We start from the raw sequence: 16,020 nt of genomic DNA, 5'->3' as shown, positions 1-16,020 counted from the left end.
GACTGACCCTCTCAGTAACAGGACTCCAGATCAGGGACTGACCCTCTCAATAACAGGACTTCAGATCAGGGACTGACCCTCTCAGTAACAGGACTCCAGATCAGGGAGTTCCCTGTTCCTACAGAGGAAATTATCATTGTGGGACTTTTGGCATAATAATGAAGAGTATTGTCGTTATTTTGACATAATGTAGGGTGTTGTTGTTGTTGTTGTTGCTGCACCCTCGACAACCACTGTGATTATTATTATTTGACCCTGCTGGTCATCTATGAGCATTTGAACATCTTGAGCATGTTCTGTTATAATCTCCACCCGGCACAGCCAGAAGAGGACTGGCCACCCCACATAGCCTGGTTCCTCTCTAGGTTTCTTCCTAGGTTTTGGCCTTTCAAGGGAATTTTTCCTAGCTACCGTGCTTCTACACCTGCATTGCTTGTTGTTTGGGGTTTTAGGCTGTGTTTCTGTACAGCACTTTGTGACATCAGCTGATGTAAGAAGGGCTTTATAAATACATTTGATTTAGACATAATGTAGACTATTGTTGTTGTTTATACAATGTAGACTATTGTTTAGCATTTTTCTTCCTTTCCACTCAACTCTGCTAGGGTTTCCTCATTTGTAAAATCACAGAATTGTCACGCCCTGACCTTAGAGAACCTTTTATTTCTCTATTTGGTTAGGTCAGGGTGTGACTAGGGTGGGTAGTCTAGTTTTTAAATGTTCTATGTTGGCCTGGTATGGTTCCCAATCAGAGGCAGCTGTCTATCGTTGTCTCTGATTGGGGATAATATTTAGGCATCCTTTTCCCACCTGTTGTTTGTGGGATCTTGTAAGGGTTTTCATTAGGTGAAGTAGAGGCGGACCAAAACGCAGCGTGATTATATTGATTCATGTTTAATAAAAACAGAAAACACTGAACACTATACAAAAACAGTAAACAAAATAACAACCGTGAAGCTAATGCTGCGCTGAAACAAGCCATCAACATAGACAATCACCCACAAACAAACAGTGCACCCCAGGCTACCTAAGTATGATTCTCAATCAGAGACAACTAATGACACCTGCCTCTGATTGAGAACCATACTAGGCCGAAACATAGAAATACCCAAATCCTAGAAAAACAAACATAGACTGCCCACCCAACTCACGCCCTGACCATACTAAATAAATACAAAACAAAGGAAATAAAGGTCAGAACGTGACAGATCTTGATTTTGTATTGTTGCTTTGTGGCCCTACAAAGCTGTACGTTTCGTTTGTTACTCTTTCTTGTTTTGTGCCAGTTATCATAAATAAAAATGACTAACCTACCCCACGCTGCATCTTGGTCCGAACATCCTTCCAACAACGAACGTTACAAGAATAAAATATTCATTTAAAACAACCCTCATCCCTCCCTCCTTCCTTCCATTCCTCCTTCCCTCCCTCCATCCTAGTGTTTTTCTTCGTAATTCCTCCTGTTAGGAATACAAGTATCAGTTGGCCTGTTAAAATAAATACTGCCTGAGATGTTTAGCTGGCCGGTAACCTGCTGCTACAGGGTTTAGACAGCACAGCAGACATCCCAGTCTATTCTTACTGAGGAGAACAGCCTACCTCTACCTCTCAGACTCACAGCCTTCGCAGGTGTGTTTATCTCACAGCTCCTTTCAATATCACACATACCTGGCTGGCATAGCAACTGGTTTTATCGTTGTCATCGTTTCTATAGTTATCATATTTGCCATAGTTATCATTCTAGTCATTGTTATCATAGTTATCATCGTCATCATCATCATCCTCATGTCAGAGGAAGGCCCCAAAAATTGTCAAGACTCCAGCCACCCTAGCCAAAGACTGTTCTCTCTGCTATCGCACGGCAGGCAGTGCCGGAGCGCCAAACATAGGTCCAGGAGGCTCCCAAACAGCTTCTACCCACAAGCCATAAGACCTCTGAACACCTAATCAAATGGCTACCCAGATTATTTGCATTGTCCCCCCCTTTTTACACCGCTGCTACTCTCTGTTGTCATCATCTATGCATAGTCACTTTAATCACTCTATATACATGTACATGACTAGAAAGGACGAGAAAGGACTAGAAATTATTAGAAAGGACTAGAAAGGACGAGAAAGGATTAGAAAGGACTAGAAAGGATTAGAAAGGATTAAAACAGACTAGAAATTATTAGAAAGGACTAGAAAGGACTAGAAAGTATTAGAAAGGACTAGAAAGGATTAGAAAGGATTAGAAAGGACTAGAAAGGATTAGAAAGGACTAGAAAGGATTAGAAAGGATTAGAACAGACTAGAAATTATTAGAAAGGACTAGAACGGATTAGAAAGGATTAGAAAGGATTAGAAAGGACTAGAAAGGATTAGAAAGGATTAGAAAGGACTAGAAAGGATTAGAAAGGATTAGAAAGGACTAGAAAGGACTAGAACGGATTAGAAGGGACTAAAGGATTAGAAAGGATTAGAAAGGACTAGAAAGGACTAGAACGGATTAGAAGGGACTAAAGGATTAGAAAGGACTAGAACGGATTAGAAGGGACTAAAGGACTAGAAAGGACTAGAACGGATTAGAAGGGACTAAAGGATTAGAAAGGACTAGAACGGATTAGAAGGGACTAAAGGACTAGAAAGGACTAGAACGGATTAGAAGGGACTAAAGGACTAGAAAGGACTAGAACGGATTAGAAGGGACTAAAGGATTAGAAAGGACTAGAAAGGATTAGAAAGGATTAGAAAGGACTAGAAAGGATTCAAAGGGACTAAAGGATTAGAAAGGACTAGAAAGGATTAGAAAGGATTAGAAAGGACTAGAAAGGATTCAAAGGGACTAAAGGATTAGAAAGGATTAGAAAGGACTAGAAAGGACTAGAACGGATTAGAAGGGACTAAAGGATTAGAAAGGACTAGAACGGATTAGAAGGGACTAAAGGACTAGAAAGGACTAGAACGGATTAGAAGGGACTAAAGGATTAGAAAGGACTAGAACGGATTAGAAGGGACTAAAGGACTAGAAAGGACTAGAACGGATTAGAAGGGACTAAAGGACTAGAAAGGACTAGAAAGGATTCAAAGGGACTAAAGGATTAGAAAGGACTAGAACAGATTTGAAAACACAAATAGCTGTGGAATCAATTGAGATCCTACCATTTCCTGCTATGACTTCAATAGCTACTATAACAGTATAAATCACAAACGTTTGGAAACGATGTATCCCTTGTGTGTAGTCCATGAGGAGCCAGAGAAAAGCACAAAGGCCCGGAGCTCTTCTGTACATGTATTAATTCATACCACTGATTGTCCAGGGATTCTACTCACCTAGTGTCCCAGGTCTGAATCATTCCCTGATTAGAGGGGAATAATATAAACCACACAGTACTTTTCACCTTAATGTCTTAGTTTGAGAAAAGGGGCTTCAGAAAATAGAGATGACCCACCTCTCCTCCAGTCTTTCTCTCCCTCTCTTTCCAGATCCAGACCAATAGACAGGAGAGATGGAGAGGTCCAAGAAGAGGACCAACAGAAGAGCTTACCTCCCCCGCAGCAGTACCCTTGGCCAAGGCTAGGAGCTCCACACCAACACCCACTGTAAACCCTAACGCATTTTTAACTCAAATACTTCTAGTAAGTTTAACTAAAAGTTGATGAAAAATCATTATTACTTAAAATGTTTATGTGGATCTGACTCAAGCTCACATCAACTCTATTTTTTAAGTTATGATAACATGGAAATGGAAAGGAAATGTTTTACCCAGCATGCTCTACTGCAGGTATATTTTTGGGGAATTGTTTAATATCTGTGTTTTTACATGTACATTGAATGATTTATTCATCTTATGCTACACAAAGATAAATAACATACATTTTTGTAAACTAACTTTTTTGCACCTGTTACTGAAATGGTTGTTCCAGTTTAAACAGCTTAGGTCGTCTTCTCAAACAGTTCCTAACCCTGGCAGTCATTATGAATGCAAGTTGCGGGTGAATAACAATGCTAACTGTTCGATAGCAACGCTCAGGATTCCAATAGGAATGGCACCTCACTTTGCAAGCCAGCATAATGTGACTTGCAGGTAGGGTTGCAAAAGTCTGGTAAATGTCCCAGGTATTTCAGAAATCCTGGTTGGCTGATTCCTGAACATTTGTGGAAAGTTAGCAGAATTATGCAACCCTACTTGTAGGCCTGATTTGGCTTGTAAACCATGAGTTTCATATTAGGGTGACGATAGCTTATAAGGCCTTATTTTGAGGCCTATGTAAATGTATTGTCATAAAGAGTTTAAATACAACATTGAAAAGGAACTGAAAATGAATGAATTCAACAACCATGTCTGTCACTAACAAATACAGTCATCGGGGGTAACCCAACAATTCACTCGAAAAGACAAGTCACACTGGGAAATGATATTGGAGGCTTAACTTAGCTAGGGCGTTTCTCAAAATGTTCAATCTGATACAACTCAAATCTGGACCCCTACAGCAAGGCTGTTGAACTCATTCCATGGGGGGCTTAGTGTCTGCATGGAATGAGTAGTTGTTCCTTTCAATTAAGCCCTAGACAACCAGGTGTGGGGAGTTCCTTTCTAATTAGTGATCTTAATTCATCAATCAGGTACAAGGGAGGAGCAAAAACCAGCAGACACTCTGGCCCAACGTGGAGTGAGTTTGACACGTGTTCTACAGGGTCACAGTGACTCTATCGGTTTGAGTAATGACTACAAAATAATTTTAAGTAACTGTAGGCTACTCAGACATATTAAGTACAACAGGTTTCCTAAAAATAAATGGAGTAATGACAGCACATTGGGGTTTACACTGCCAATACAGAGAGAGAGGCAGGGAAAGCCTCACTCCATCACGTCAGTAAAGAGAACAAGAAAGAAACCGAAACAGAGAGAGAAAAGTCACTCCCAGTGAGAAGAGATGCAAACAGACAAATAGAGAGACACAAAAAGGACAGGGAGAAAGAAAGAGGGAAGTAGCCCTCTCTGTGTCCCTCTCTCACCCTCTCTGTGTGTCCCTCTCTCACCCTCTCTGTGTGTCCCTCTCTCACCCTCTCTGTGTCTCCCTCTCTCACCCTCTCTGTGTCTCCCTCTCTCACCCTCTCTGTGTCTCCCTCTCTCACCCTCTCTGTGTCTCCCTCTCTCACCCTCTCTGTGTCTCCCTCTCTCACCCTCTCTGTGTCTCCCCTCTCTCACCCTCTCTGTGTCTCCCTCTCTCACCCTCTCTGTGTCTCCCTCTCTCACCCTCTCTGTGTCTCCCTCTCTCACCCTCTCTGTGTCTCCCTCTCTCACCCTCTCTGTGTCTCCCTCTCTCACCCTCTCTGTGTCTCCCTCTGAAATTCCTCCATGCCACTTTGACTTTACCCCCTATTCCCTACACCCATCCCACTTCCCAGCCAGCCCTCCCTGGCACCAGTATGCGGCCCCCAGCCCCCCTTTCTCCCCCCTCAGGGCTGCTGCTGTTGCTGGTCTTCTACCCCCTAGTGGTGGTAGCGCAGGCCAGCAGCAGTAAGACGGAGAGCGGACACAGCACACACCATGGAGACACAGACCCAGACCGATGTATGAGGCATCACTTCGTGGAGACCATCACACACTCCATCTACAAGTGCCACTCCAATGTAAGTCAGCTGAATGTGCACACACACACACACACACACACACACACACACACACACACACACACACACACACACACACACACACACACACACACACACACCACACACACACTAGAATGTACACGCACGCTCTTTCACACGCAGACAACGATACACTAGCAGATACCTAATGATGAAGAAGGTCAGAACTTCCTGTAAATCAAAACAAACACGTATGCAAACACACACACACACACACACACACACACACACACACACACACACACACACACACACACACACACACACACGCGCACACACACATACACTGTAAGCCAACCCAGTCTTCCAGCCCTAGTCTTCCTGCTAAGAAGCTGTTTAAGATAAGTCCAGCTGAGAAAGGAGCAGGAGTTTTACATGATAAATATCAGAAGAGATCTGCCCCCAACGTCCTGACCCCTGGGACTACAGACAGGGAACTCTCTCTAATGAGTCTAGTGAGTAGGTCTTTTTCACTCTGTTTCTCTGTCTGTATGTCCCTCTCTCTCTCTGTCTCTCTCTGTCTCTCTCTCTGTCTCTCTCTCTGTCTCTCTCTCTGTCTCTCTCTCTGTCTCTCTCTGTCTCTCTCTCTGTCTCTCTGTCTCTCTCTGTCTCTCTCTCTGTCTCTCGCTGTCTCTCTCTCTGTCTCTCACGGTCTCTGTGAGTTCCTCAACCCAGCCCAAAATTAAACAAGCCCCCATAGATAGAGCAGCAAATGTCTGCAGTGTGGCCCACATCCAACACCTCACTCAACAGCAGTGTGACTCACCTAGACCAGACAGAGAGAGAGAGTGAGAGAGATGGGGAAGGCAGAGATAAATAGAGGGGGTAGAGATAGAGATGGAGAGAGGGAAGAGAGTGGAGAAAGAGAGAGACGGAAAGAGAGGTGAGAGAGAGAGGTCTAATAGAAAGAGAGAAAGAAGAAGAGTGGAGAGACTGGAAAAAGATTGTGGCGAACAGGTGCTTTGTAACCCTAGTAACCCTGGTGTAAGGCACTACACCTCAGTGCAAGAGGTGTCACTACAGTCCCTGGTTCAAATCCAGGCTGAATCACATCCAGCTGTGATTGGGTGTCCCATAGGGCGGCGCACAATTGGCCCAGCGTCGCCGGGGTAGGCCGTCATTGTAAATAAGAATTTGTTCTTGACTGACTTACCTAGTTTTAAAAAATGAGGAGAGTTAGTTTCTCCCTCCCGGAGGCGTAATATACGACATGTAGACAGGACAGCACTGGGGATCTGTAGTGATGAGTGACACTGGGGATGTGTAGTCGTGAGTGACAGTTCCTGATGTAAACGAGTTTAAATGAGTGTAAGTGATCCCTCACAGGGGACAGTTAATGGAGGGGGGCTGTCATTCAGTCTTTCTATTCTTCCCCCTCTCTCTCCCACCATGAGTCTATTTCATACATGCAGGGCCGTAGTTGTGTGTGCGCATTCAAGTGCTTGCAACTGTGTATGTAGGTGTTTGTGTGTCTGTAAGTGGGTAGGTGAGTGCCCAGCTGTTGTCATCCTGCCATGCGGTTCCCAATCTCCAGACCCTTCTCCTCTCTTTCCCTCTCCTTATCTCCCCTCTTCTCTTCCCCCCCCAACACACACTGACACAAAGCCCTCAGCTCCCAACCTCTCTCTGTGAAAATACTAAAACACTTCCTAGCTGATAGCTCATCTTCCAGTCCTCTTAAGGAAGACACATGTTCCTAAAGTGGCTGCCAACTTCCTTGCAGTCATCGCCAACAAGTGTGTGTGTCATATTCCCTGGCCCGAGACAGGCTTTAGCCAAAGGTAGAGAGAGAGTCAGAGAGAGAGAGGGCCAGAGAGAGAGAGAGTCAGAGAGGGAGAGAGTCAGAGAGGGAGAGAGTCAGAGAGGGAGAGAGTCAGAGAGAGAGAGAGTCAGAGAGAGAGAGAGTCAGAGAGAGAGAGCCAGAGAGAGAGAGTCAGAGAGAGTCAGAAAGAGAGAGTCAGAGAGACAGAGAGAGTCAGAGAGAGAGAGAGACAGAGAGAGTGTCAAAGAGAGTCAAAGAGAGTCAGAGAGAGAGACAGAGAGGGTCAGAAAGGGAGTCAGTGAGAGAAAGAGTTCGAGAGAGAGATCTATTACATTGGCTTTGGCAATGTTAACAAATGTTTCCCATGCCAATAAAGCCCCTTGAATTGAATTGAGAAAGTCAGAGAGAGTCAGAGAGCACATACCTTGGCCTGAACTGTAGATACCTTGGCCTTAACATCAGTGCCACAGGTAACTTCCACAAAGCTGTGAACAATCTGAGAGACAAGGCAAGAAGGGAAAAAAACATCAAATTCAACATACGAATTAGGATCTCGCTATAAAATACTTGAATCAGTTATAGAACCCATTGCCTTCTATGGTTGTGAGGTCTGGGGTCCGCTCACCAACCAATAATTCACCAAATGGAATAAAACACCAAATTGAGACTCTGCATGCAGAATTCTGCAAAAATATCCTCCGCGTACAACGTAAAACACCAAATAATGAATGCAGAGCAGAATTAGGCCGATACCCACTAATGATCAAAATCCAGAAAAGAGACATTAAATTCTACAACCACCTAAAAGGAAACAATTCCCAAACCTTCCATAGCAAAGCCATCACCTACAGAGAGATGAACCTGGAGAAGAGCCCCCTAAGCAAGCTGGTCCTGGGGCTCTGTTCACAAACACAAACACACCCCACAGAGCCCCAGGACAGCAACACAATTAGACCCAACCAAATCACAAGATAATTACTTGACAAATTGGAAAGAATTGACAAAAAAACAGAGCAAACTAGAATGCTATTTGGCCCTAAACAGAGAGGACCCAGTGGCAGAATACCTGACCACTGTGACTGACCCAAACTAATGGAAAGCTTTGACTATGTACAGACTCAGTGAGCATAGCCTTGCTATTGAGAAAGGCCGCCGTAGGCAGACATGGCTCTCAAGAGAAGACAGGCTATGTGCTCACTGCCCACAAAATGAGATGGAAACTGAGCTTCACTTCCTAACCTCCTGCCAAATGTATGACCATATTAGAGACACATATTATCATCAGATTACACAGACCCACAAAGAATTCCAAAACAAATCCAATTTTGATAAACTTCCATATCTACTTAGGGAAATACCACAGTGTGTCATCACAGCAGCAAGATTTGTGACCTGTTGCCAAAAAAAAGGGCAACCAGTGAAGAACAAACACCATTGTAAATACAACCCATATTTATGTTTATTTATTTTCCCTTTTGTACTTTAACTATTTGCACATCGTTACAATCCTGTATATATATATAATATGACATTTGAAATGTCTTTGTTCTTTTGGAACTTCTGTGAGTCAAATGTTTACTGTATTTTTTTGATTGCTTATTTAACTTTAGTTTATATCCCCTGGCCCTAGCTATTGTTAGAGAGGCTCACATCGGTGGCTACACGAGGCAGTTGACAGGGGACATGACACAGGAGTCCACTTACAGTGTGTGTGTGTGTGTGTGTGTGTGTGTGTGTGTGTGTGTGTGTGTGTGTGTGTGTGTGTGTGTGTGTGTGCGCACGCGCAATGCTCACATTGCAGGCAGACCATCACCTCTAGATGAGGATCCGCTAGGAACACAGTGAAACAGGTCATCCATGTTCTGTCGCTAGGAACACAGTGAAACAGGTCATCCATGTTGTGTAGCTAGGAACACAGTGAAACAGGTCATCCATGTTTGTGTAGCTAGGAACACAGTGAAACAGGTCATCCATGTTTGTGTAGCTAGGAACACAGTGAAACAGGTCATCCATGTTTGTGTAGCTAGGAACATAGTGAAACGGGTCATCTGTGTTGTGTAGCTAGGAACACAGTGAAACAGGTCTTCCATGTTTGTGTAGCTAGGAACACAGTGAAACAGATCTTTCATGTTGTTTAGCTAGGAACACAGTGAAACAGGTCTCTTCTCTTCTCCTCTCCTCTCCTCTCCTCTCCTCCCTTCCTCCTCTCCAGATGGTGTTGCTAGCTCGGTGCGAGGGCCACTGCAGCCACACGTCCCGCTCCGACCCTCTCATCTCCTTCAGCTCGGTGTTGAAGCAGCCCTTCAAGAGTACCTGTTTCTGCTGCAAGCCCCACACCTCCAAGCTGAAGGCTGTGAGACTCCGCTGCGCCGGAGGGAGCCGCATCACAGCAACCTACCGCTACATCCTCGCCTGCAACTGTGAGGAGTGCAGCTGAGCTGGGAAAAATACTTTTTAAAACTCTAGAACTGTCTCCTTGAGAACGTTTCTGCACCTGCGAGTCGACAGCTATGAAGAGTGGAATCCTAGAACATGTAAAGTAGAAGAACCTGCACCTTTGTAGAACCTATAAGTCCAGGCCCTACCCATGGACCGAGCCAGTGTTTTTGTCCCTGTATGATAATTAAATTACGATGATTTAACTTCCCCTGGCCTTCATTTGCAAGTAGTGGAACCCTTAGTGCCCAATAGAACTCTAGAACCTGAGAGTATAGGCTAGACCCATGGAGGAATCTAGAACCGCCATGCCTGTTTGTGATGAGGACTCCAGCGCCCCAACGACTATCTGCCTTTTAGAATGTTGTTCCTAGGGAAGGGAGGGCAGGAGATGTCTGAACCAGTAATAATAATGGATTGGACTTATATAGCGCATTTCTACCAACTGAACTACTCCAAGCGCTTTACATAGTAACTCACCTCATACACCACCTGGAGGAATGTACCATTTCATGGTTCTACATGTGTTTCTAGACCTGACTGAGAAGTCAGTCATGAGATCCTTCATTCTTCTTGACTCTTTGTCAAATTGCTTTGTCAATCCTCTAAATATACCACTTATCAGTCTGGACCAAGACTCACCTGAACTCCTCATCCAGTAGCTCAGTCCTCAAACTAAGACTCATTAGGAACCCTGTTCCCAAATTCTGTGTGTCTAGAACCAAGAGAACACTCGGCTCCTCAAGGCTCCCAGAAGGAGTTAGTTCTGCTAATCCATCGAGGGTAGATGACATTTCCCAGAATCCTATAGAACACTGTCTTCTCCCTCATGTGTTCAGACCCAGAAACAATTAACTGCTTTTTCGGTTTCAGCCAAACTCTCAACACTCATTACAAGCAACAACAACACATATGCATATGCATACGCTCGTATTCAATCACTCATCACCTCTCTAATTACACACACCGTCTCCCCACTCTCACCACTAATTACATCTATAAATGTATGGTGCCGACGTCATAAAACCCAACAGCACAACATGCATAATTAAAAGCAGAGCAGGCCGTGTATCCTATGAGATACATGTGTAATGTACATGTGTAATGACTGTGCTTAACTACACCTTCCCCCTGTCTCCTAGCCAGGCCATAAACATAACATACTCCACCAGATATTCACCTACAGTTGAAGTTGGTAGTTTACATACACCTTAGCCAAATACATTTCAACTCAGTTTTTCACAATTCCTGACATTTAATCCTAGTAAAAATTCCCTGTCTTAGTTCAGTTAGGATCACCACTTTATTTTAAGAATGTGAAATGTCAGAATAATAGTAGAGAGAATTATTTATTTCAGCTTTAATTTCTTTCATCACATTCCCAGTGGGTCAGAAGTTTACATACACTCAATTTGTATTTGGTAGCATTGTCTTTAAATTGTTTAACTTGGGTCAAATGTTTCGGGTAGCCTTCCACAAGCTTCCCACAATAAGTTGGGTGAATTTTGGCCCATTCCTCCAGACAGAGCTGGTGTAACTGAGTCAGGTTTGTAGGCCTCCTTGCTCGCACACGCTTTTTCAGTTCTGCCCACAAATCTTCTATAGGATTGAGGTCAGGGCTTTGTGATTGCCACTCCAATACCTTGACTTTGTTGGCACAGTCAATTTAGTGTATGTAATCTTCTGACCAACTGGAATTGTGATACAGTGAATTATAAGTTAAATAATCTGTATGTAAACAATTGTTGGAACAATTACTTGTGTCATGCACAAAGTTGATGTCCAAACCGACTTGCCAAAACTATAGTTTGTTAACAAGAAATTTGTGGAGTGGTTGAAAAACAAGTTTTAATGACTGGAACCTAAGTCTAACCTCCGACTTCAACTGTATCTGTGTGAAACATGATGAACCCTGGCAGGCCATATCACCAGCTGATGTACTCTCAGAGAACAGACTCTTACACCATGACTGCTTTGGCCAGAGCCCGGAGGACTATAACGCAAAATGCATCAGAGTGCAAAAGTGGAGTTTCCAGAGGGACATTCTGTTGTTGGGGTAGCTACACGCTATGTTTGGGAGATACAGTGATGGGAAACCATTGTGCGCAGTGGCATATGGACTGAAAAATGGTCTGTCAATGCTCTGTGAAACTGATGATTTGGTGGTTGTTATTGTTGAAACTATTAATATTATTATCGTGCCAGAGTTTATGATTACTGACACATGATTTGCTATCATTAAGTACTTCACTAATTATCTCATTTCAATATTTAGATACTTTGAGAATGGACTCTGTGTGTTACAGCTCCTGCTGCTCACAATTCAAATACATTTTTTTGACTTACTCTGGATTTGTGCATGTTACCACTTTAGTGCATTTAAGACAGTCCCAAACCATTGGATTTATCAGGAGTCAGGTACTGTGTCTATCTACCAGACGAAGGTATGGGGAGAGGGTTCCATTTTAGAATCGAGCAGAATGGTGTTAAGATAATGATGGACTAAACAAAAGACCTCAGAGTCCCACAGAAGTGATGACTGAAGTGCTTCGAAATCCTGTCGAGAAAGAGATCACACACACAAACACACACACACACACACACACACACACACACACACACACACACACACACACGCCTTTGTTCTTATCTATGGCCTCTAACTGTGCCGTCCTCTAGGAAATCATACAAATTGCTGGTTTGATTTGTTAATGCAGATCATGGCTGATTCACACGTCAACCTAATAAACAGTCCTTTTGTTTCTGCCTGTCTCCTCTCTGTGTGTGTCTTCCTCATCACACACACACACACACACACACACACACACACACACACACACACACACACACACACACACACAAGTCATTCTAATAACAGAAACAACACCCTCAAATATCAGCTTTAGAATTCATTTCAGTTCCTGGGTCGTGTCCAGGTGACACAACAAGGCGCATATAGTATTTTCATAACGTCTCAAATCATCCATATTATAACACAGACCTTTACTTTTCTCAAAAACAGTGATAATAATACAAATGATCCAAAGGAAATGGTTTGATTACGCACAGCCCAAGGTTTCTATATCAAATCAAATGCATTTGTCACATCTAATCAAATCTAAATTTTAAAAAAATAAAATCAAATCTAATAAAATAAAATCTAATCAAATTGTATTTGTCGCACGCACCGAATACAAGAGGTCGAGCTAGATCTTACTGTGAAATTATGACTTACAAGCCCTTAACCAACAATGCAGTTAAGAAGTAATATTAAGAAAATATTTACTGAATAAACTAAAGTAAAAAATTAAAAAGAACACACTAACATGACATATCAATAAAGAGGCTATATACGGGGGGGGGGGGGTACTGCTAGCAAGTCAATGTGCGGGGTACAGGTGGGTTGAGGTAGTTTGTACATGTAGGTAGGGGTAATGTGACTATGGATAGATAATAATAAACAGAGAGTAGCAGGGGGGGTACTGCTAGCAAGTCAATGTGCGGGGTACAGGTGGGTTGAGGTAGTTTGTACATGTAGGTAGGGGTAATGTGACTATGGATAGATAATAATAAACAGAGAGTAGCAGGGGGGGGTACTGCTAGCAAGTCAATGTGCGGGTACAGGTGGGTTGAGGTAGTTTGTACATGTAGGTAGGGGTAATGTGACTATGGATAGATAATAATAAACAGAGAGTAGCGGGGGGGGGGGGGGGGGGTACTGCTAGCAAGTCAATGTGCGGGGTACAGGTGGGTTGAGGTAGTTTGTACATGTAGGTAGGGGTAATGTGACTATGGATAGATAATAATAAACAGAGAGTAGCGGGGGGGGGGGGGGGTACTGCTAGCAAGTCAATGTGCGGGTACAGGTGGGTTGAGGTAGTTTGTACATGTAGGTAGGGGTAATGTGACTATGGATAGATAATAATAAACAGAGAGTAGCAGGGGGGGGGGGGGTACTGCTAGCAAGTCAATGTGCGGGGTACAGGTGGGTTGAGGTAGTTTGTACATGTAGGTAGGGGTAATGTGACTATGGATAGATAATAATAAACAGAGAGTAGCAGGGGGGGGGGGTACTGCTAGCAAGTCAATGTGCGGGTACAGGTGGGTTGAGGTAGTTTGTACATGTAGGTAGGGGTAATGTGACTATGGATAGATAATAATAAACAGAGAGTAGCAGGGGGGGGGTACTGCTAGCAAGTCAATGTGCGGGGTACAGGTGGGTTGAGGTAGTTTGTACATGTAGGTAGGGGTAATGTGACTATGGATAGATAATAATAAACAGAGAGTAGCAGGGGGGGGGTACTGCTAGCAAGTCAATGTGCGGGGTACAGGTGGGTTGAGGTAGTTTGTACATGTAGGTAGGGGTAATGTGACTATGGATAGATAATAATAAACAGAGAGTAGCAGGGGGGGGGGGGGGGTACTGCTAGCAAGTCAATGTGCGGGTACAGGTGGGTTGAGGTAGTTTGTACATGTAGGTAGGGGTAATGTGACTATGGATAGATAATAATAAACAGAGAGTAGCAGAAGTGCAAAAACAAAGGGGGGGCGGGGGGGGCATTTGATTAGTCCAGGTGGCATTTCAGGTCTTTATATTAGACATGAAGATTACCTGTACTAGTGGTGAACCATGCAAGGTAAAAAGTTGATGTGTCGAGAGTTGTGTGTATAGATACAGTACACTACACACACTGTTAATGTACACCAACATTATGTACTGGATACCACACACTGTTAATATAGACCAATATTATGTACTGGACACTACACACTGTTAATATAGACCCGCATTATGTACTGGACACTACACACACTGTTATTGTAGACCAACATTATGTACTGGACACCGCACACTGTTAATATAGACCAATATTATGTACTGGACACCACATACTGTTAATATAGACCAATATTATGTACTGGACACCACACACTGTTAATATAGACCAACATTATGTACTGGACACTACACACACTGTTATTGTAGACCAATATTATGTACTGGACACCACACACTGTTAATATAGACCAATAGTATGTACTGGACACCACACACTGTTAATATAGACCAACATTATGGACTGGACACCACACACTGTTAATATAGACCAATATTATGTACTGGACACTACACACTGTTAATATAGACCAATATTATGCACTGGACACTACACACTTATTGTAGACCAACATTATGCACTGGACACTGCACACTGTTAATATAGACCAATATTATGTACTGGACACTACACACTGTTAATATAGACCAACATTATGTACTGGACACTACACACACTGATAACGTAGACCAACATTATGTACGGGACACTACACACTGTTAATATAGACCAACATTATGTACTGGACACCACACACACTGTTATTGTAGACCAACATTATGTACTGGACACTACACACACTGTTATTGTAGACCCACATTATGTACTGGACACCACACACACTGTTATTGTAGACCAACATTATGTACTGGACACTACACACACTGTTATTGTAGACCAACATTATGTACTGCGAAAGAAAATAAACAAAAACACAGGAACACACACAGTAATATTCAGTCAATAGGAAGATAACAGAGGCACTGCTGAACGTGAGAGAGAAATGGATGAAGTATGTTGATGTTATTAAACTTGAGCAAAATAACTATTTTTCTCATTTTCTATTCCAAAGTCACAGAAGATAGTGTACTATCCTCTTTATTACAGTAAAGCATCAATCCATCCATCACCATCCTTTGTAGTTACTGAAAACATACACTAATCTTAAATTGTATTTCCAGTACACAGTCAACAACAAAAATAAGTTACAATCTGCCTTCTAAAATCTAATTTAGTTATACAACACAATCCCTCAGGTTTTTATTTAACTAGGCAAGTCAGTTAATTACAAATTCTTACTTAGAATTACAACCTACCCCAGCCAAACCCAGACGATGCTGGGCCAATTGTGCGCCACCCTATGGGACTCCCAATCACAGCCAGATGTGATAAGAATTTAACCAGGGACTGTAGTGACAACTCTTACACTGAGATGCAGTGCCTTAGACCACTGCACCACTTGGGAGCCCATTATAGTTATTATAGGTGTAAAGCTCCTCTAGATTCATTAAGAGGCTTAGATTAGCCATCACCAAACATAACATATTTCTTCCACTTATCTGGTC

The 16,020-nt window shown here is 43.0% G+C and overlaps 1 protein-coding gene across 1 annotated transcript; it reads left to right on the top strand.

The window, feature by feature from the left end:
• Positions 1 to 3,142: 3,142 nt before the first annotated feature.
• LOC109905188 (norrin-like) lies at positions 3,143 to 12,604 on the top strand. The gene is made up of 3 exons (XM_031800777.1): positions 3,143 to 3,618; positions 5,393 to 5,617; positions 9,613 to 12,604. The coding sequence occupies exons 2-3, from the start codon at positions 5,414 to 5,416 to the stop codon at positions 9,835 to 9,837; spliced, it is 429 nt and encodes a 142-aa protein (XP_031656637.1). The 5' UTR covers positions 3,143 to 3,618; positions 5,393 to 5,413; the 3' UTR covers positions 9,838 to 12,604.
• The last annotated feature ends 3,416 nt before the right edge of the window (positions 12,605 to 16,020 follow it).

This window comes from Oncorhynchus kisutch, linkage group LG2, assembly GCF_002021735.2.
Source record: "Oncorhynchus kisutch isolate 150728-3 linkage group LG2, Okis_V2, whole genome shotgun sequence".
Lineage (NCBI taxonomy): Eukaryota > Metazoa > Chordata > Actinopteri > Salmoniformes > Salmonidae > Oncorhynchus > Oncorhynchus kisutch.
The sequence above is the reverse complement of the archived record's forward strand: the minus strand, read 5'-3'. Positions and strand labels throughout refer to the sequence as shown.

Bases quoted from the DNA above. Each gene is read 5' to 3' on its own strand.
- LOC109905188 (XM_031800777.1), top strand. From the start codon at position 5,414: ATGCGGCCCCCAGCCCCCCTTTCTCCCCCCTCAGGGCTGCTGCTGTTG. The intron at 5,618-9,612 runs GTAAGTCAGCTG...CCTCCTCTCCAG, and splicing joins TCTACAAGTGCCACTCCAAT to ATGGTGTTGCTAGCTCGGTG.